Below are 23,275 nucleotides of genomic sequence, written 5' to 3'. Positions count from 1 at the left end.
GGGACAACAGGTGTGCCACCATGCCCGGCTCATAGTATTTACTTTTGAATGGCAATTTGTCATATTTTTCTTGTATCAATTATTCTGATGCTTTAATACCTCTTACTCCAAATATTAATAGAAGCTAAGAAAGATGCTTTTTAATAAGCTCATTATTTAACAACTCTGAGTTTCCATATTCTCATAAATAGAATGGGGATAAGTATACCAGCTCTATACTACTGTTGTAAGACTAAAAGGAAGATAGTATATGTAAAGAACTCAGCACAGGATATGGCACAAACACAGGAAGCATCACCAAATAATAATAATTAAAATTATTTTACATTTTAAAATCTTAAATTATCAATTATAACAAAAGAATTTGGATAGTCCTTTTTTTAATGAAATTTTATTCATAGTACTCTGGTCTAAGTTTTGTACTACTCAATATTTATTACTGTTATATATAATACATGGAAATAAAAAATAAATTAAAATAAATGTAATATATAGTATTATTGCAGTAAATACTTTAATTATTGAGAATCAATAAAATTAGACCAGAGTACCACAAATACAATGTCATTACACAAAGAACTCTCCAAATGTTTTTGTCCTAATAAATATAAACACTTTTCATATAATATGAAATAAGTATCTTGAAATGTTTGGTTCTACAAAAGTTTTTCTCTAAAGGTATGTATTACATAATTCAATTCATACACCATTTAGAAACAGTCCAATGTGCCAAATATGGAATGTCCCAAATGAGTAACAAGATTATAAGTCATATTATGGAATGGCTTATTTGTTGGAAGTGTTTGCTAGAAAATTATTGGTTTGTAAATAAGATTCTTATAATATACTAATAATCCAAATTCCTTATTTATTCTGATAGAACATATCCCGGAAAATATCTGTAATATATTAAGTGTATTGTTTAAACCAATAAGCGAAAATGAAAAATGTAAAACATAATTTGCTTCTACTGTACCTTAGCTGTTTCCTCACTGCATATACTTGTTCTATGCCCTGTGATACTAACTCTTGAATCTTATGTGCTACTTGAGGGTGTAAACGTGAGGGTAATGTACAGTTCTCATCTCTGACTGCAGTTTCCTCTTCTTCAAGAGAAGAAATAGGAAAAAGGGAAGGTGACAAAGGGAGGCAAGGCGTCTCTAATTCATGATACTGATGAGCTTGCTGTGTAGGTAGCTGTACATACCACCTGGTAAGAGAAGATATTTAAAAGTATTAAAATTTAAATATTAAAATTATCTAATATTACTAGACAGGGCTAGAATCATAATATTCAAGGGAAGGAATAAAACTTTGAGAAAAAATATTTTGTTATATTTAATAAAATTTAAAATGCTTTTGACTTAACTCTTCTAACACTGACTTTATACTCAATTACATACAAATCTTTAGGTCTGGAGATTAAGCTCAGTGGCGCTGCATCTACCTCACAAGTGCAAGGTCATGAGTTTGATCCCCAGTACCCAAAATAAAATAAAATAAATAAATACAAATCTTTATAAACCTTTATACATTTCATTATGGCTCTAAAGTTAAAGGTGAGTATGGTCTTAAGTATACCTGAAAAGGTTATTTTACATTTTGTATTAAATAAAATTTTACCACAAAACAAAGAGACAATATTGTAAATTATCATCTTTAGAATTTTCTCATTATTTGCCCCACATTATTTCTGTGATGCAACCCAGTGGATTCCATTCAGAGCCTATCACAATCAAGCCATATATGGAAGAATCTTCTCTAACAGGAGCTCAACATATTGCCTGTAAAGCATTTCTGCTCCTGCTAGTCCAGTGAGCAAGAGCATTAACTAAAGATGAACACAGGTCTCTTAGACGGCAGAACAGAAATAGAAAACTGAGCTAATAAAAATTATTATAATTGGGCCGGGGATTTAGTTCAGTGATTCCACCTCCTGCCTCGCAAGCGCAAGGACCCAAGTTCAATCCCCAGTACCAAAAAAATAAAAAACAAAACAAAACAAAAAATTATTATAATAGCTGATATGAAATGAAATGGAGGCTATTCATTGAAGAATCTAATTATTGACTCATTTTTACATACCTAAAAGTTTTCTATTAAGGATCACACAAAAAGTGTTTTCCCTACAGATGACCTCATTATTCAATAAGTTCTCACCCAGAATGAATATAAAGCAAACTACACAAGAAAACTAATATTTAAAACTTGAGTATAAAATGAAATTTTATTAAGAGTTACAGTTCATTTCTGGATGCTATAGTAATCAGAGAGAGGTTTAAAAAACACATTTGGCTGAAAGTTCTGCTACTAAGTATCTGAAGCAAAGTACTATGTATATAATAAAAAGTGTTGACAAATACGTATTTGTCATTTGGGGAAAAGCCTTCTATGTACTGTATTACTAACTATATTTGGCATATATAAATAATGTAATTCTTCAGTTGAATAATCTACCATCTCTGGATAATAAACTCAATAACCTATTCAGTGAAAAATAAGTTTAGTGCTAGTGAGATATCTGCCTTATAAACCATTTTAATGAAATAACTGAAAACTCAATTATAATTTCTCTTACAAAAGAATTCTTATATATGGGCCTAATTAATTGTAAAATAAAACAATTATAAAAATATCATACCTAAGAACACCACCAGCATCTACAAAGTTCTTCTTTAGCATGTTAAAGGCTTTTTCCTGCTCCATTCTGATTATTTTCTTATCAATTTTGGGGTCTGTGGGTACTCTATATTCAGGAAACTTCTGCACCTTTTTAATATAAATCCTTTATGCAAGATAAAGAAGAATTTCTTTCATTATATTATAATCTCAAGAAAAAAATCAAACATCAACCCAGGTGTACTTTAAGAACTTAAATTTATAAAAAAAATTCTATTTATCAAGAAAGTATTCAGAGGCATATGCAAGATAAGCCATATTCTCAGTGCATAATACTTAGCAAATTAACAATAATCTTTTTTTTTTTCCTGGATTTTTGAGGCAGGGTTCTGCTTTGTAGTTCAGGATGGCTTTGAATTCACTATGTTGCCTACACTGGCTTCAAAGTCACAGTGATCCTCCAGCCTCAGCCTCCCAAGTGTTGGGATTACAGGCACCTGCCACCATGCCTGGTGATAATCTTAACTTGGATAAAAATATCTAAGTACTGTATTTGTGGGTTATTCTTCTGAATTTGCCTCTTCTCCACTTCCCTAGAAGCTCTAATCTCCTCATGCCTGGATTAAGAGATTTCTTCTAGGTTGCTCTGTCTTTACTCTTTCATTACATAAATTCACTTGCTATGTCAATCCCACAATGCTTTCACATTCACATACTTCTGTGGAAGATTCTCTTTTGAAGTCAAATATAAGTCCCTTGGGAGCATTCAAGATATCTCATATGATTCTAACTTCCTTGTCTAATCCCATTCAAATATAAAAGTTTTCTGTGAATTTCAATTTTTTAATGTCCCATCCTCCTATGATATCAAATAGGTAGTTGTCCAAAATTTTTATTTATACAATTGTCCTACACTATTATATCTGTCCTCTAACTCTCTATTTAAATCCAACCTAAACTTCAGAACCCAGTTTAACTTGTTCTTTCTTTCCTGGTAGGAGTTTGCATGGATATGTTCCTTTCTGGAATATCTATCGTAGGTAGCAAATGCACAGGTTTTGTACTGTACATTACACTATCATGTACTCTACTAGTATTTTGTTTTCTGATTCTCCCCAACAACATTTTAATTAAGGTCTCACTATGTAGTTCAGACTGCTCTGGAATTCACTGTGTAGCCCAGACTGGCCTCAAACTTGCAGCGATTCTCCTGCCTCAGCCTCCTGTGTGCTGGGATTACAGGCATGCTCCACCACGCCTGGCCCCAACAACATTTTTAAATTGCCCAAGATTACATAATATATCATTTCTCTTTGGATCTTCTTTCTTCCTGTGGTATACAACATCATTTCTGGACACAGAGTAGTAGACACTAAAAAAGTACTTGCAGAATGATAGAGGATAAAATTAGTTATTTATGTACAGAAGTTTTCTCCCATTTTATACTTGACATTTTTATATTCCTTATATGTAAAAAGAAGTTTATATACCCTAGTTTATATACCCTATTTACACTTTTAGTTTTTCACACCAGAGAAACTATTCGATATTTACATATGTATATCCTATTTATTTCACTTGAATATGGCCTCAATATGCATCCATTTTCCTATGACTCTAGTTTCTCATTCTTTATGGCTGAGTATTACTCCATTTTCTAATCGTATTGAGTTTATTGTTACTTTTTAAGTATGCAGTACAGTTACATTCATCATTGGGATCTTGTACTTTTACATGACAGCTCTTGGTTCTCATTTTTTCCCCATACCCCTGTCCTCCCTTCACCCCCTCCATCCTCCCCTATTTACGAAGACTTTGTTTCCATTTTTTCCTTTTCTCATATCTTTTCTTGTCCCTTATTTCCTTTCCGCTACCCTTCTCACTTCCCCTACACCTTTAGCCCTTTTCTTCCTATTTCACATTATCAGTTATACAATTTGGATCTTAATTTACACTTTTAGTTTTTCACACCAGAGAAACTATTTGGTATTTATTTCAATTAAGAGTATGGCCTCAATATGAATCCATTTTCCTATGAATGACTCTAGTTTCTCATTCTTTGTGGCTGAGTAGTACTCCACTTTATAGAAAAACCACATCTTCAAAAGTTTTATCCTAAAGATTTAAATATTGCCTAAAGTTAACATTATTAAATTAACTATGAAAAGCATCTGAATGGGCTTTTAAAACTTTTGGGAGAACGCTGATGTTTGTGATATGAGATGTAATACTAAAATGTAATGTTTTAAGTTTCAATCCAATCATTTGGTATCATCTTTTGTTTGCTTTGATAGAGACAGGGTCTCGCTATGTTGCCCAGGCTGGTCCAGAACTCATTGGGCTCACTCACGTAATTTTCTAGCCTTAATCTCCTGAGCAGGTGGGACTACAGGCACAGCACTACACTGGCTGATATGATCTTCTAAATTTTTATGCTACTAATAATTTTAAACACTTTCAGTATTTGAAAGAAGACTACTAGTAAAGAAGACTTTTAAAATCTTTCATTGGTTTCCATTTTTTATTCCCACCCAGTGCAATGACTACACTGCAGTTCTTTCTCCGAGTTGCTGATGTGAATATAAATAGGTAACATTTCTTTGAAAAGCATCTTTGCAATACTTCCCAACATTTAACAAGAATGTAACCTTTGCTCTACCATCAACTTCACTGCTAGGCATTTATGTGACTCACAAATTAGTAAGTATAATATGTACAATGTTATTATGTTCAGCTCTACATGAAATGATAAAGAAAATTTTTCACAGCTTGTGCCCTTAACGGATTAATTAAATGCTAACTGTTGTTATTGTTTTGTCACATTCTGGGTTCCTCCCATTCTAGTTTGTGTTGAGCATTGTTCAGAGTCAGAATTCTACTGGAAAGTACTCAAAGAGTTATCACTCCAAGGTCATTCACACTGTTGGTGCCATTACCACTAGTTTTTGGTTTATCTCTCTTAAAATTTTTTATAAAAATAAGCAGAGGGCCAGGGATATGGTTCAATGGCACAGTGCCTGCCTGGCAAGCACAATTTCCCGAGTTCAATTCCTAGTACAAAAATATTTTAAAATAAAAATAAGCAGATATTCATCTAGTTTCTTGTATTCCTTACTTTAAAACACACAACAGACACTCTTGTGCACTTTGCTTTTCTTGTTTAAAGGTGTGTTGCGGCATGAAGTCATGCCATGTCAGCTCAGAGCACCGCCTCTTTTCCAGAACTACAGAGCACTCTGCTGCATAGACCTGTCCTAATTTATACAAATGCTTTCACAGATGAAGGAGTTTGGGTTGCTTCAATATTTTGTAACTACAAAGAACACTGCAATAAGTAACACTGTACAATGTTATATACAATGGAGCATTATTTATACACACATTAATATATAACGGAGCACTACTCTGCCATAAAGGATAAACTTGTGTCATTTATAGGAAAATGGGTGTACCTCAAGACCACGATGATAAGTGAAATAAATCAGACACACAAGCTTGAATATTGTATGGTTTCTCTAATACAAGAAATGCAAATCATAAATACAGAGAAAAAGAAAAGAAAATAGGAAGTAAGGAGTTTTATTTTTTTGGATAGATCTTTTTTAAATGGGAAGGAGATCAAGAAATGGAAGGGGAGAGGGAAGGTAGAGAAAGGGGATGAAAAGAGGAATGAAGATGTGTTATGTATATGTATCAACTCCACACAAGGAATATAAATGTTATGCCCTGCAAACACAACTAATAAAAAACATTCCCTGAGATCTTGGGAAGCAGATAGGAGATGTTTTGAGCTTCAGTGTGTATGTGCTGCATCCAAATAAGTATGTTCTGAATCTTTCATATTACAGATAACTTATTTTCAAATGTGCTTCCGAGAAATAAAGATTATTCTTGCTGGGTTTTGGGGAATAATATAACACTGTCCACACAAAAAAATAGTCTGATGGAAGCACGGGGAGGCAGCCTGGGCCCCGATCCACTGCGGGAAGGAGAGCCACGCCTGCTCCCGACCCAGCCACCATCGCTCAAGCGCTGGGAAGGTAGCCCATGCGGGCGCCCCTGAACTCCCATAAGTCCCCCTCCCCCACACTCTCAGACCTCCTGACTGTGCCAGTCTTTGGACCCACTCTGCAGAGGCAGAGGTGGTCATCAAGGGTATTTTTCTGAGTTCCCAACTTTGAACATCTTTAAAGAAAGGGTGTGGGAAACCTGTAATAGAATGTTGTGGAGTTCAACCATTCAGAAGGTTGGGGAACTCAATCTGGGTCTTGCAGCCCGAGGTCAGTCAGCATCATGGGGTTCAGCCATCAGCTAACTGAGACCAGGGGACTTGCATCCTCGCTCTGTCTGAGCCATTAAATGGTAAATACACTATATTGAAATTTTGTTCACTGCAGACATGTTCTGGACTGCTTCTTGATTTCAATTTAATTCAAATGATTTAATGGTGATAGACTAGTGACTACCACAGGTGGTCAGTGTCCAAGTTGTGCTTGATCTCAATGTTCTGCTGATTGTATCAGTTGGGATAAAGCATTGCAATCGATTTGATGAGCTGTTTCTCTGATGTTATGAAGATTGAGAATGTCTGTGGGTCGTTAGAGACACAGAAGCTAGGGTGCAAATATATCAGGAAGATTTGGGTGATAACCCAGAGATTAAACCAAGAACAGTTCAACAACAAAAATTAAAATGAGAAAACACTTAAGCAAGATACAAGGACAGACTTCCAGTTCACCAATGGCAAACAGTAGGGCAAATGAGGATGAAAAGGCCGATAGTGAACCACCAGGACACCCTGAACTCAAAGCACAGGAAGTAACAAAACAAATCAATCAGGCCCTAGAAAAATTCAAAACAGAAATAATTTCCCAGATAACCATAGTGATAGTGAGCAAAATGGAAGTCGTGATTCGAGACTCTAGAGCAGAAACTGACAAAAACATAGATGAGCTCAGGACCATGATAGAAGCCATGAAGGCCCAGCACAAGAAAGAAATGGAAAAAATAAACACCCAACATAGGAAAGAAATGGAATCCATAAAACAGATGCAAACACAGATCCAAGAGATTAAACACTCCATAGAAAGTGTACGCAACAGAATAAAAGAATGCGAAGATAGACTCTCACATATAGAAGATAAGATTGCAGTCAGTGAACATGAAAAGAGAGGTCTCTTAAAAACAGTAAGGGATCATGAGAAATCGATCCAACAACTCCTAGATGATGCAAAGAAGAATAACATAAGACTGATAGGAATCCATGAAGTAGCAGGAGAAAATACAAATGACTTAAAAAAGCTGTTTGCAGAATTAATGACAGAAAACTTCCCAAACAGAGGGGAAGAATTTGAAATTCAGATAAGTGAGGCATATAGGACCCTAATTAGCTACAATCAAAAAAAATCTACATCTAGAAATATAATAATCAAGATCCCAGAAAACCAACAGAAGAACAAAATACTATAAGCAGCAAGAGAAAAGAAACAAATCACATACAAAGGAAAGCCCATCAGAATCACAGCAGACTTTTCAACACAAACCCTTGGGGCAAGGAGAGCCTGGAATGAGATATTTCAAGTACTAAAGAGAACAACCTCCAACCTAGACTGATGTATCCTGCAAAACTCTCCTTCAAAATGGATGGGGAAATAAGACACTTCCACGACAAAGAACACCTGAGAAACTACATGAATACCAAACCAGCACTACAAGCAATTCTAAACAAGATCCTAGAAAAAGACAATGAAGGCAACAACACCATGAGGCCCAACAGAGCAAATCAAACAGGCAAGGCAAGAAATTAAAAGGAGAAGGTGAAAAAATAAAGAGTCAACAAAAGGCCAATAACATGTCAATAATAAGTCAGTACATATCAGTTATAACCATCAATGTCAATGGCCTCAACTCACCAATCAAGAGAAATAGACTGGCAAAATGGAATAAGAGGCAAAATCCAACAATATGTTGCATACAAAAGCATACCTAGTACACAAAGAAGCCCATAGACTGAAAGTGAAGATAGAAAACAATTCTCAATGCGACATGAGCCCAGAAAAAAACAGGGGTAGCAATCTTATTTGCAGACAAAGTAAATTTCAAACCAAAACTGATTCTAGTATTACTGATGTAGGACAGTACTGTATCATACCTCTATGAATGTAAAATATCTTATACCTGCTTTAGGATACACAGTAGGGACCATGCTTTATCAGAGCTACATTTAATGATATTACTCTAGAATATTCTCTTTCCAGATGATGATTAAGATGCTAATAAAAAAATGGTGCCAGTTACCACAACAGCAACAGAACTTTGCTGTTTTCTGGATATTATTCTTTTCTTTGTTTCTTTTTGTTTTGTTTTGTTTTTTGTTAATAGAATGTGCTGAATTCTATAATTTTGTTCAGATGACTGCAGAACCTGGAAAAGCTGTTGCTGCTGTTGATGCATAACATACTGCTATTATAAGTTTTTTTATACAAATATATACATATATATATAAATTGAATTTTGGGAAACTTTAACAATGCTGCCAATTTTGGAAAAAGTCATCCCAATTTACTGTGTTGACTTGGCATTGTACAGAAATGGACAGCCATATTGGTCTAGAAATGTTAATTTTTTATTTTTATTTTTTATTTTTTTTTCCATGTATACAGGGGTAACACATCGTACTAAATATGTAAGGTCATATCTACGTGGGTTTGATTACAGAAACTAATAAAGTATTCTCTAAATAATGAAAAAAAAAAGAATAAGATAAGACTATAAGAGCAAGAAACAATTTAAATATGTTCAGGGACCATTTTTATCTCCAGAATTAAGGATTATTTTAATGTTACAACATTGCCTTTTCTCTTTTACTTTCCTTTTTAGTTTTATTTTAGGATTCCCTATTTTTAATGTTCATACAGAGATTTCTTTAACTGAAATACCGAATAGCTTCTTTGGTGTGAAAAACTATAATAGTACACAGGATCCTAATGAGATAATTAATAATGTGAAATAGGAAGTAAAGGGCTAAAGGTGTAGGGAAAGTGGGAAGGGTAGGGGAAAGATAATAAGGGAGAGGAAAAAAATATGAGAAACTGAAAAAATGGAAATAAAGTGTTTGTAAATGGGGAGGGGAGGAGGGGGTGAAGGGAGGGCAGGGACAAGGGGAAAAAATGAGAATCAAGACCTATTATGTAAAGGTACAGAATTCCAATGATGAATATAACTGTATTGTATATCTGTATTGTACCAATAAACTCAATAAAAAGAAAAAAAATAGTCTGATGGCTCAGTTTGGCTTGGTGATAAAAACCAAGACTTAATAAATGTGATATATGCTCCGATTCCGTAGCACTATGAGAAGCATCATACAGATCAAATAATGAACAAACTGCAGACAGGAGCAATTGGTGCTAACCTATGCACATGGTAACTGCATGCAGCAGGCACATGCAAGTGGACCCAGACACCAGAAGTATTTACAAAGGGTGTTGGGGAGAATCCAATCAAGCAAGGGCTCCCACCCCAGTAAGAAAACAGAGGGCCTTCAATAAAGAAAACCACAGACTGACTAAGAAGCCTTTACCACCCATAGGCCAGAGGTACAAAAGGAATCTATTCACTGGGCCCAGGTTCAGCTGAGTTGACTGTCCCCACTGATAGAGCCCTGAAAAGGCTTACCATCACTGGGGCTGTAGCCCAAGAGGGACATGCCCTGAGTATTCTTAATCCTCCTCCTCCTCTTAATCTCACATCACTAGCAAAAGGGCAAGCAAGGAAGGCATCCTGCACCCTTTTCCCAATAGTGCCAGGAAGGGGGACAGGTATAAGGGCCAACAGGTCCAGATACACAGAACACTAGCATTTTGTTCATGGCTTTACACTCTGCATACAGCAAAACTACCCCAGATATTGTGCCTCAACATTTGGACACCTATAATGTTTAAACAATTCACAGGCAACTCTGAAAATTACCTGGGCTGAGATCTGCTACTCTTAAGTGCTGCTTAGTGAACTCTGTGATCCTGCAGGACCACTATTCTAATGCATCCATGGAGCTTGAGCAAGCACTGGCCAATACAGAAGTATGGGCTTTATTTTAGGGTAAAACAATTAGAAGACAATTTCTGTAAGTTTAACTACAGATGTATTGGTATTCTGAGCTTTACAGATACAAATGAGTTGTTGAAATTATAAAAAGATATTAAGCCAGGTGCAGTGGCACACATCTATAATTCCCAGCTACTTGGAAGACTGAGACAGAAGGAAAGCAAGTCCCAATCTAGTTTGACCAACTTAGTGAAATTCTGTTTTGAAAAATAAAAAGGGCTGAAGACATATTTGTAGCTTAGTGTGAAGGCTCTGAGTTCAATCTCCAGGATCTCTCTCTTTCTCTCTCCCTATCTACCTCTCTTTTTCTCTTTCTCTCTCTCTCACACACAGTTACATTCATAAATGGTATGTTGGCTATTAAAAATACTTACATACAAACACAGTCAGATTGGAGCTAGTAGGAATTTTTAAAAAGCAAAATGTGTATTAGTCCATGTGGTTATTAGTATGTAGCATGATAGCTATGTTGTATATAACTACTGAATTCATAGCAGGAAAAAGGGCACACTATTACCTAACTGTAATGAAAGAAAATATCAGTGAGCTTTACTGAAATATTCAAAATATTTATGGGGGTAGAGGAAGCATGTATACACAGAATATGCTGTTAGATGACTCAAGAAACTGTTAAGCATTGTGGCCTTAAAGAGGGACACAGGGAATAGGAATGAAAGAAAACTGAGAATTCAATGCATATTTTTGGCACTGTTTAAACTTAATGCAAAATGTGCATATTTGCTATTCAAAAATAAGACCACAATGAAAAACAAAGAAAGCTTACCTGGCTGGACAGGTGGCTTTGTAGAGCTGACATGACCCACTTTCCTGTTCATTGATTTTTTTTAACTGGAAACCTTTTCTCCTTGGCCCATACTGACACTCCATTACCACAGCTCTACTCCCTGCAGGCCAAAACCAACTGTCGATATTAATTCATGTGTCTATCTATTATACACTAGATTAAAAATAACCTGATGATGGCAATGTCAAAATGTACATTTGTAATTACATGTGTTTATGGAAAGAAAACACTGGAATGTCTTACTAAGATGTACAACACAAATTTAAAAGTTTATCACATAATTTACTAAATGTACCTTAATTATAAAGCAAATAACACATTTACTGAATATTACTGATAGACATAAGATTTTAACAATAAAATGTATCACTTTATAAATAGAAATTAATAAATGCTACATATGGCTAATAATTGTATCATTTAAAAATCTATTTCATTTTTAATTATTTATCTTATTTTTATTTGAGCTGTTAGAATAATATAACCAGACTCTAAAATGGCTCCAATGCATATCAGCATTCATTTCCTTGAGTAAGGATGTGATACTGGAATTTGCAGTTAAGCCATTTATGGGAATGAAGTAGTAGGTGGGGTTTTTAAATGAGATAAGATTGACCAAAGCCAGGCATGGTGGCGCACTCCTGTAATCCCAGCACTCGGGAGCTGAAGCAGGAGGATCACTGTGAGTTTGGCGCACTCCTGTAATCCCAGCACTCGGGAGCTGAAGCAGGAGGATCACTGTGACCAGCCTGGGCTACATAGTGAGTTCCAGGTCAGTCTCAATTACATAATGAGACCCTGTCTCAAAAAAAAAAAAAAAAAAAAAAAAAGATTGCCCATATGCTGATAGAGGCTGAATCTCTATGAGAGATACCTGGAATCATGGAATTTCCTATATTATTATCTCTGCTTTGATATGCATATGAATATTGCCATAATATAGAGATTTTTTTAAAGTCTGGCAATGCAGTTAGGTGTGGTGGCATAGACATGTAATCCCGGCACTTGGCAAGAGCACTGTATGAATTCAATGCTCTCCTGGGCCATATAGAGCTCAAAGTCAGCCTGAGCTACATATGGAGACCCTGTCTCAACAACCCATTCATCCTCCTCCTCCGAAAGAAAAGTCTGGATAAGTGAATGCAGGAAAGGGAAGGGAAAGAGAAAATTTCACATATTGCAGAAAGTAGTGAAAATCAGAAGCTCATTAATCCTTTATAAGCAAATCTGAAATCTAAAAAGCTCAGGAAAACAAGTTTTCTGGGACTCATTTGGTTACAAAATGAGATCTAAACTGTGTGAAGCTATTTATAGTCTTTATTGCTTTTAGTATGATTACACAAAAAAATTGTATGATGCTGTCTATATAATACTTTTTTCTTTTGGTACCAGGGATCAAACTCACGGCCTTGCACTTGTGAGGCAGGTGTAGTGCCACTGAGCTAAATCCCTGGCTTCTATACAATACTTACAAAGAATGCTCTGTAATCCTACTCTTACAAAACTACAGAATTGTGAAAGATCTCGTCCAAAAATTTTGAGAAAGGAGTAACCACTATAGAGAGCAATTTGAGATAACTTTGCAAAGATGAAACGGGCATATTTTATAACTACCAATTCCACTGTAAGGCTCATACTCTAGAAAAACTACACCTTTTATCAAAGGATAAATAATTGACTACTGCACTCTTTCTAATAATAAAATTTGAAAATAATCTAAATGATAATCAATGGAAAAGTAATCATGGTTGGTTATATGCTAAAGTATTATACATTAGTCCAAATGAATTAACTAGGATCTATAAATACAAATATGGATAGATTTTAAAATATGAACAAAAAATTTCAAAACAATGTTTAGTTTATTATTTAGGTATATTTTAAAACATTCAAAATAATAAAATATACTATTTTAATTAGAAATATAGAATGATTCAGATATAGGAAGTAGGGAGAAGTTCAAATAACCACCTAAGTTCTCTATTCCACTGTTTCAAAAATATTTCAATATATATTCTCATTTATTTATACTACTAGTTTCTCTTAGTTCATTGAAAGACAGTTATGTACTGCTAGCTTTCTTTTTTGTAAGACAGTTTTTTGTCTATGACTTGTATTCTGAGTAACATTTTGGCCATTCTTTTAAGATTATGGTACACAGTGTATTAACTGTTGTTATTCTCTAATTATTTTGTGATTGAATTTTTTATAGAAGGAAAGTACTTTTTGTTTTCTTTATTCATATCTACATTAAAATATTTTTTAAAATTAAGTAAAAAACAGACTGGTACACATGCCTAGTAAGTCCAAGGTCCTGGGTCTGATCTCCACTACAAAAAATAAAATGAAATAAAAACAGATTGGAAAGAAACACACCAAAGGCATTTAATGGCTATCTATGATGAATTAAAAAGGGAATTGGAACTGGGGAAGGAAAAAGGAGAAATTCAGGACATCAAGGTTTTTTTTTTTCCTGAGGTTTTCTTTTTTCCCCTTTGTGGGTGTTGTTATGGAAGGAATCAGTTAGTGACACCCAGAAAGGCAGCAGAATGGAGGTAAAATAACAAATTTACTCCATCAATGGGAGTCGATCGCACATAAGCCGTGCCTGGATCAATGGCACACTGAGTTACAACTCCTCCTTTTATAGGATTTTATAGCCTTGACTTCATTTGGGTGGTTACATTTCATTCTCACAGTTCAAATCACGGTCACAGGATACTTAACTTTCAATCAGACGTAACAGTTCTTTGTAGTTGGAGAGTTTACCTTTAAGATTTGCCTAGTTATCTTCTAGTCCATAGGAAGGGGGGTGTTCAGGGTTAAGGGAGCAAATGTTAGCAATGGGTTCTTTCATCTAGACACTTTTATGATCAGGTGGCTCCAGTCTCTTTGGAGCTCAAGACCTTGACTGTTATCTCAGGGTCAGACCAAATGCCTCAGTCAGCAATTAGTGCTTTTGGTGCCTGCTGATTCTGAGCTAAACAAAACAAACTGCTGTTATAGACAGCAGAAGCCATTTTCCATTGTAACAGTTTATAGGTTTTTCCCATTTATAAAAGTTTTCCCTATCAGTGTTGAGGACCAAATCTAGAACCTCACATATGCTAGGCAAACGCTCTACCTCTGAACTATATCCCAGCCCCTTCACACTTACCTCTGAGGCTGTATTTCTTTTATAGAATACTGATGAAACCTGGACAAAAGGGGTTAAATTTATCTCATAATCTTTTAAATCAACCTTTCTTTTTATTATTATTATTATTATTATTATTATTTCTTCAGTGCTAGGGATTGAACTCAAGGCCTCATGCATGCTAGGTAAGCACTCTATCACTCAGCTACAGCCATAATCTTAACTATTTCTTATTAACCTTAAAGGTCAAGGGATGAGACAACAATTCTTCCAGCTAAATTAGTGCCTTCATAGTCCAGAAATAAATCACTTATTTTTAGATATTTTGGGGTTTAACTAGTCCTGCAGTAGATCTCTGAGGACTGCTTGAAACTCTTCCACTACGGTAAACACTAACCCGGTGTCTGAGAATATTACATGTAACATACTCAGTGCTTGAGAACTTCATTAGCAGAATTCTATATATTAACTTGATTGCATACAAATTCTGTACGTTAACTAGAATTATAAGCTACCTAAAATGGAAATAGATTTGTCCTGCAAAAAATAAGAAAGGAGTGAATATTTAGATATGTAGAGGGGCATAGCGGATATTATATTTTAAAAATAAAATTTCCCTTTTTATATCTTAATAGGTATACCTAGAATTTCAATATTTTTATTTTCTATCCATAAGCATAAAATATAAAGAAAGCATTATTTATTCACTGATATATTAAAATACAAATTTATGACATGAAGTAATTGGTTATATTTATTGTAAGTTTTCTTTTTAGTTTAATATGCATTTTAATTGATTAACATTCAGTTATCTACCAAAATGAAAATATATTACCTTAGGAAAATCACATTTTTACAGTGAACAATGGCTGCTAATGAACCTCTTAAAATAATTCTGTAAAAAGAGTACCTGCATTGACAAAGGGGATTCCATCATATGGGACATACTGGGATTTCCACATCAAGCGTGTAGCAGGCTTGGCTGGGCTTGGAGACTGGCGAGTCCCCCAAACACTCTGTGTTTGCTGCTTGTGAAATGTTAGGACACTTTCTAATTCAGTCTCACTTACACAGTAGCCACGGTATGAGTCTCCAATTTTCTGCGAGTAGTAGAAATTGAATAATAAACTTATTAGCAAATATGATTCACTATTCAATAAAGTTGAGATGGTTGTCTAATATGAAAAACTTCTCAGCTTTCAAAAGAGAATGTCAACTGTTCTCTCAGATCACTGATCTACTAAAACCAGTGGGCTGGATCTGATTTCAACTAATATCATCAAATAGATATTCTCCATGAATTTGTTAGGGAATAGAATGCCAAATTTACTGTCACGCTACCTTTATTAAAATTCTGAGAAGTAATACTGAGATGCAATGTATCCATTCCAGATGAGGCTTCTTTTAACTAAGATTAGTTTAATATGATACTATGACTCAATCTGAAACCCAATGAAAATTGTGACTATATCTCCTATAAAAATGCTACAGAATAATTGGCTCAATATATCAATATTTGTTTTTGTTTGTTTGTTTGAGACAGTGTTTCACTATGTATTTGAGGATGACCTGGAACTCAGAGTAGCCCAGGCTGGTCCCAAACTCACAGCAATCCTCCTGCCTCAGCCTCCCAAGTGCTGGGATTATGGGCTGTGCCACCACACCTGGCTCAATATTTGTTTTATGAAGATTCTTCTCAAAGCAAAATTACTACTTGGCCTTAGTACCAAAAACAGTTGGTAGTTTGTGTTTATCTTATGGAAATTAGTATAGTTTATCTTATCTAACAGACTCTGTTTTTGTTTTTGGTTTTGTTTTTTTTTTTTTTTGGTGCTGGGGATCAAACCCAGGGCTTTGCGCATGCAAGGCAAGAGTTCTACCACTGAGCCACATCCCCAGCCTCAGACTCACTCTTTAGTAACTAACTAGTTTTTGCCTTTTGAGTATATGTGCTGCCAAAGTGAGCTCTAGTTTTTGCCCTTTGAAATGCACATATTTAGAGTACAAACAAATGTGTATATGCATACATGCACAAATGTAGTTCATTCAAATATGTATTTAAAACAAGGCAGTGTATAAATGAATCATAAATAAATTGATATTATCCGTATACAACATTTTTTTATTTCAAAAGAGAAAATTTGTTAACTGTGGTCTCTTAAACTGTGTTAAGATCTAGAATTAACTCCATCTATTTTTCCTCCGTAGAGGAAATAAGAGCAAAGATGTGGGCATGGAGATCTTGTTCTTTCTGTTTAGACTAAATATTTTATTTTGGAAGAACCTCTAACAAAAAGGAAGATATTTTAAAAAAAGGAAGATGTCACACTACTGTTATGTTTAGTTGGGCATGCCTGTAATCACAGCACTCTGGGAGGCTGAAACAGGCTGCAAATTCAAACCAAGACTGGGTAACTTAGTGACTTTGAGCCTGTCTCAAAATAAAAAAATTTTAAAAAAGGATTGAGAATATAGCTCAACAAGAAGGCCCTGGTTCAATCCCCACTACTCCCCACCAAGAGCAGCCAAAAGCAAACAGAAAAACCTGTTGTGGTGTGCCCATAATAAAAAACGTGATGGCAGGTATTATCTACACTTTCTCCTAATAATAACAAAAATGCTATGTTGACAATGCTTCTTCTGGCCTAGATAGTTATTCAGTAAGATACTTTCTTTTTTGGGGGGGCGGGTATCGGGGATTGAACTCAGGTCCTTGCACTTGCAAGGCAGGCCACCGAACCACTGAGCTAAACCCCCAGCCCATCAGTTAGATACTTTCTACAAATAAAATTAGGAATACAAATTAGCTGTAACATTTTATATAAATAAAATGAAGAGAACATATAAGGAAAAATTTTAAATTAGTATAATACAATCAGGCCTAGAGGTATGCCTATAAATGTCATTAAATGAGAAATCAAAAAGTAAAAAGGATTACTAAACAATATTTTAAAGTAAAATGCACAGTAAGATACTTTCTACAAATAAAATTAGGAATACAAATTAGCTGTAACATTTTATATAAATAAAATGAAGAGAACATATAAGGAAAAATTTTAAATTAGTATAATACAATCAGGCCTAGAGGTATGCCTATAAATGTCATTAAATGAGAAATCAAAAAGTAAAAAGGATTACTAAACAATATTTTAAAGTAAAATGCAGAAAATATCTCTTTGGCTATTAAGCAAAAATGGTTTTTACTATTGGTATAGCTTGAAAGAAGAGAAAGAATCCATGAGTAGCAAAGATTACTCTGTCTGTTGGATACTTTTAACTAGTGTTTTATAAGAGTTATGACTTTCAGGAAAACCATACAATGTTAAAATAAGGTGATCTGACCACATGATTGTAAATGTTCTAATATCCATAGCATTTTGTGAGGTGAGGTTCATAAAAATGATTTTTAAACACCTCATGAAACAATCAGAAAAACAACTTCAGGAAACTACTGAAAAACAACTTTATGACCAACAAAAAGTGTGGGTGAAAAAATATCAAACATACACATATACACACATATATAACTTAGAAAAGCAAGATGATAAAGAGCTAACAGATGCAATATATCATATTGTAAAAACTTTTATTATAGAAAGTTTTCTTAAAATATTAAATTTGAAGAAATGTTTTTCATTCCCATATTTTAAAATTTGTTTAAAACAACAAAGCATTTTTTTTTTGGTACCAGGAACTGAACTCAGAGCTTCACACTTGCTAGGCAGGCTCTATTCTGCTGAGCTACATCCCCAGTTCAACAATGAAACATTTTAATAGTTAAATACACATTATCATCTATAGCTGACATACACAGAAGGCATGGTATCTTCTGTAAAAAAAAAAAATCTAGTAACTATATAATAATTAACAACTCATGCTATTAAGAATGGTAATTAATAGGAAAAAATAAGTGAAGTGCTAAATATACTAGCACATTTGCAGAAAGAGAACTAGGTTAACAAGAGTGGAAGATGAGCTAGAGAAAAGTAGAAAATAAAATAGGACAAAATAAGATGATACAGAGTTTTTTTCTTTGTTTTTTTCAGGCTGGCCCTAAATACACTATGTAATCCATGCTGGTTTTGCTTGCCTCAGCCTCCCAAGTGCTGGGAATACAGGAGTGCACCACCATAACTAGAAGATCAGGGAAGACTTTAAAAACTCACTGGCTAAATAATGTGGAAAAACTTACACTAAACTTATTGGGCAGTGAGAAAAGACAATAAAAAAACAGTATTTAAAGATAAGTAGATTTATAAAAATACACATTAGGAACCAGAAATGGAAATGTCAAAGCGAATAGGAGGCACCAGGTGTGGTGGCACATACAGTAATTCCAGTACTTGGGAGGATGAGGCAAGAGGATTGCTATGAGTTTGAGGCCAGCCTAAGCTATGTAATTAAGAGCTTGTGTTAAAAAAAACACCCCATCAAAAAAACAACAACAACAAAACCACCCTCATCTCTTTTAGTGCGGGGGGGTGGTATGAGAAAGGCTATTACTCTAATCAAGTGTAAAATAACAAAGGTCTATTGAAGAATGGGGGAAATATAACTTTAAATTAAAACTAAGAACAAGGCAAGTATCTGAAAGTAGAAAAGGAAATTAATCTAAAATTTTGTGCTTGGTATCTCAGAAGATGTTATTTGTCACTAACCAGACAAAAAATTTAGAAAGTAGAGCTAGTTACACTGTGGTAGATAATTTCAATATGGGATAAAGTTAACAATGAAGGGAAATATCCAAGTAAAGCTTCAAGCAATAGCTGGATATCTGAGAAAAGAGTAAGAATTAAGGAACTGGTGATATAGATCTGAAAATCATTTTATAGTTTTGAGAGTCGAAAGTCAACAAACTAGCTAATTCCTCTAAGAGATAAATGCAGAAAAAGAGGTTGGGCATGGTGGTGCATGCTTGTAATCCCAGCACTCAGAAGGCTGAGATAGAAGGATCATTGTGAGTTCAAGGCAGCTTGGGCTACATAGTGAGACCCTGTCTCAAAACCAAAACTAAAACCAAACCAAACCAAACAATGTACAAAAAGATGACAAGGTCAAAAGTGAGAACTGAAGAATTTCTCCTGAGAATATGAAAAGAAGTAGAGGTAAGTACAAAAAGAGAAGTGATGGTTCAAAAATAAAGATAGAGACACACAGGGCCTGGGATTTAGCTCAGTTGTGCCACTGCCTGCCTCACAAGTGCCAGGACCTGAGATTCCCAATACCGCCCCCCCCCAAAAAGACAGACACATGATAGTAAACTTTCATAGAAGACAAGGGAAGGAACCTACAAGAGAAGAAACGATAGTAAATTGGAAATAACTGCTGCTTTAACGAAGCTTATAGTCTCCAAAGAATAAAAGAAAAGGATGAGGTCAAATTTAGTAAAATATGAAGCACTACAGACATATCCTGTATTAACTGTACTCAAAAGTGGGTATTATGAGATGAACTATGACAATAATCAATAAATGATTCTTGGAAAGGGTTATTTTAACTCACCTCACAGCTCCTAAGACGGCAGGCCCATATAGGTGTATTAGAAGAAAGAGGCTGGAGAGGAGCTAGCAAAGGTTCCTCAAGCATTCTGGGATAGAGAAGGAATACATATATAAACACATGGTTCTACATACATGAAAGGCATTTAATTGCTCTATCTTCTTTACCAGTGTCAAAGACAATATCTTGAGATCATCAGTAAAAATTTTAACTATAAGTTGGTCAGATGGTTTATTATCATTTTCTTTAATCATAATTATTTTATTAACTACTAAATTAAGGGACTTTTTTCCAGGTTATATGTACTCTCAAAATATTTAAGTATTTTATATGTCTTCCTCAAAGTTTATTTATTTTGGTTTTTTGAGACAGAGCCTTTTTCTGTGTAGTTCAGTCTGCCCAACCTGGCCTCAAACTTCAGAGTGCTGGGATTACAAGCATGCACTACCACACCCAGCTGTATTCTTCTCATTATGCAATTATTTTTCATTTATCAAAAAAGGAGCTAATAAAACAACTTCAGATGACTGTTAAGAGCAACAAACATAGCTGGGTGTGGTGGCACAAGCTCCCAGCTTCTGGGAGGCTGAGGCAGGAGGATTGCCATGAGTTTGAAAGCCAGCCTGGGTGAGTTCAACATGAGCCTGAACTACATAGTGAGACCCTGTCTCAAAAAAACAATAGTAATATTGTGAGTCCATAAAAAGATTCTTGATTCTTTATTTCTCTAAATTATTTGAAGTTATTTTAAGACAAAAACTAAAAAACAATCAAACAACAACAAAAACCACACAAACAGCTGAGTGTGGTTGTGCATGCCTATAATCCCAGCACTCAGGAGACTGAGGCAGGAGGAATGCTGTGAGTTCAAAGCCTGCCTGAGTGACATAGTGAGTTCCAGGTTAGTCTCAACTACATAGTGAGACCCTGTCTCAAATAAACAAAAACAAAACACACACACACACACACACACACACACACACACACACACACACAAATAGCAGGTAGCAAAAACATTTTATCACAAAAGAATTGGCCTGGGGATTTAGCTCAGTGGTGCTGCTGCCTGTTTTGCAAGCACAAGATCCCAAGTTCGATCTCCAGTACCAAAAAAATAAAAATAAAAAGAAGCCGTCATATAGTTTCTAAAGATCCATAGCCAAATGACACCACTCGCATATTTGATATGCAGTTTCTACAGTAGCTTTATTTTCAAGAAGCTACTAAATTAATTAAATATACATTTAATGATAGTTTCTTCCATGTTCTGAATTTTTCATTTTTTTTATAGTCAGTTACTTTTTCTTTTCTTTTTTTTTTTTTTGGTTCCAGGGATCAAACGAGGGACCTTAAGCTTGAGAAGCAGGTGGCGGAACCACTGAGCTAAATCCCTGGCCCAGTCAGTCACTTTTGGATGTGATAATTTTGGTTCTATAATGAGAAAATTTGGTTTTGTTTGGTACTGGAGATCGAACTCGGGACTTTGTGCTTACAAGGCAGGCAGTGGAACTACTGAGCTAAATCCCTGTCCCTTGGATGTGATAATTTAAAAAAAGATTTCCATGATGCTATCAAAAGATGAGCTTCTGTTTCTCACCAACTCACCTGGTTACAGACTTTCTAGGCAATGTGAGGGATGCATGTGGATGAAGGACGTAACTACTGGTGCTGTCTGCCAGAGCATCCATTCTTAGTACACGTCCATCATTAGCTTTCTCTTCAGAGATATCTTAAACAAGAATAATAAAGTAGTATCAGTATGTTGAACACTATAAAAATGTATCTAACTAGACCTTCTATATTTGTAATAAGAAAAGACAGAATTGTTCTGAAGCTAAAGACCACAAAATTTAAAATGCTTTACTGAAAATGACTCCAATAAACTTGGTTATTTTTAAATTATAATACTGACTACTGAAATTCTGTAATTAAGTTTTTAGAACTTATACTGAAAGGCTAGGATATAAAAGTGGCAGACATAATTGTTATACTAACAGAATTTTATAATATAATAGGAAAATGTAGAACATTCTTGTTTATATACTGTATTTATGTTTTCTGAGAAGTTTTTTCTTTTTTGTGACTGCTAAAAAAGAATAACAAAATGAAGGTATGAACATCTACCTTAAGCCATAACCTCTGAAGAGCAACAAAATACTGTAGCTGTAATTTTAGAAAATGGATTCAAATAGATGGGAAAGAGAAGAAAGCAAAGCAAAATAATAGGAATGTTATCAAACAGGTAAAGAATATGTGAAAAGAAATGAGGTAATTATTCTTTTATTTTTGAATCTGAAAGAATACAGAAAAGAGGTAAAGGGCAAGAGAATAAAAATGATAGTTTAAAAAGGTAATGAGCCACAGGACTAACAAAAATATTAATAAAAATACAAATATAAAAAACTCCTAAAGCTAAGTACTCTAGACTTGTTATTGTTGCTGTTATTATCACTGTTATTATAATTAAGAAGAATTTATTTTATGCTCACTGGTCATTTGAGAGGAAGCAGGAGTCAACTAGCTTCATAGAATTCCAAAATGAAATAGACAGCTAACCTAGATAAGAGTTGAAAAATGAACTTGAAATTTATTTAGGCTGAGATTTTTTCTAATTATTCAGTTCACAATTTCACCTAAAGAAATCATTTTTAACACTGACTTTCATAAGGTGATTTTCCAGAATATTCCCAAACATTCTCAAATCCAAGGTATCTCATTTTTACTCACCCTGAGGACTATTTGCATCCATAAGCTGCCCCTGAGGTATAATCACTTGTCCCATTCCTGTCTGGGTAGATGGAATTACATGAAGCACCTGTCCATTCTCTGATGGGCTAGCAACGATCATCTTGGAAGCATTAAAAAAAAAAATTAAATGTACAGGCCTACAGTGATTTAACAGGATATACTGAGCCAAAAACCATACAGAAGATATTATTTTCTCTATTTTATAAATGAAAAGATTGAGACACACAAAAAATATTTTCCAAAGTCTTACAATAATTGATAGGAGGCAAAGCTAGGGTTCAAAATAGTCACTTTGACCTGAAAGACATCATGGTCTTAATTAATTATGCTCTTTTTTTTTTTTTTTTTTTTTTTTTTTTTTT

The 23,275-nt window shown here is 34.6% G+C and overlaps 1 protein-coding gene across 1 annotated transcript in view; it reads right to left on the bottom strand.

Moving 5' to 3' along the window:
* Carf (calcium responsive transcription factor) overlaps positions 1-23,275 on the bottom strand; it is a 79,193-nt gene that overhangs the window by 7,282 nt on the left and 48,636 nt on the right. The window contains exons 5-11 of the mRNA XM_033763977.1: positions 22,893-23,013; positions 21,771-21,894; positions 20,169-20,253; positions 15,577-15,766; positions 11,510-11,630; positions 2,642-2,785; positions 977-1,210 (exon numbers count right to left, since the gene is read on the bottom strand). Coding sequence (XP_033619868.1) covers positions 977-1,210; positions 2,642-2,785; positions 11,510-11,630; positions 15,577-15,766; positions 20,169-20,253; positions 21,771-21,894; positions 22,893-23,013 — 1,019 coding nt within the window. The remainder of the gene's footprint in view (positions 1-976; positions 1,211-2,641; positions 2,786-11,509; positions 11,631-15,576; positions 15,767-20,168; positions 20,254-21,770; positions 21,895-22,892; positions 23,014-23,275) is intronic.

Source organism: Fukomys damarensis, unplaced genomic scaffold (genome assembly GCF_012274545.1).
Source record: "Fukomys damarensis isolate Sample0158 unplaced genomic scaffold, DMR_v1.0_HiC HiC_scaffold_16, whole genome shotgun sequence".
NCBI lineage: Eukaryota > Metazoa > Chordata > Mammalia > Rodentia > Bathyergidae > Fukomys > Fukomys damarensis.
The sequence above is the reverse complement of the archived record's forward strand: the minus strand, read 5'-3'. Positions and strand labels throughout refer to the sequence as shown.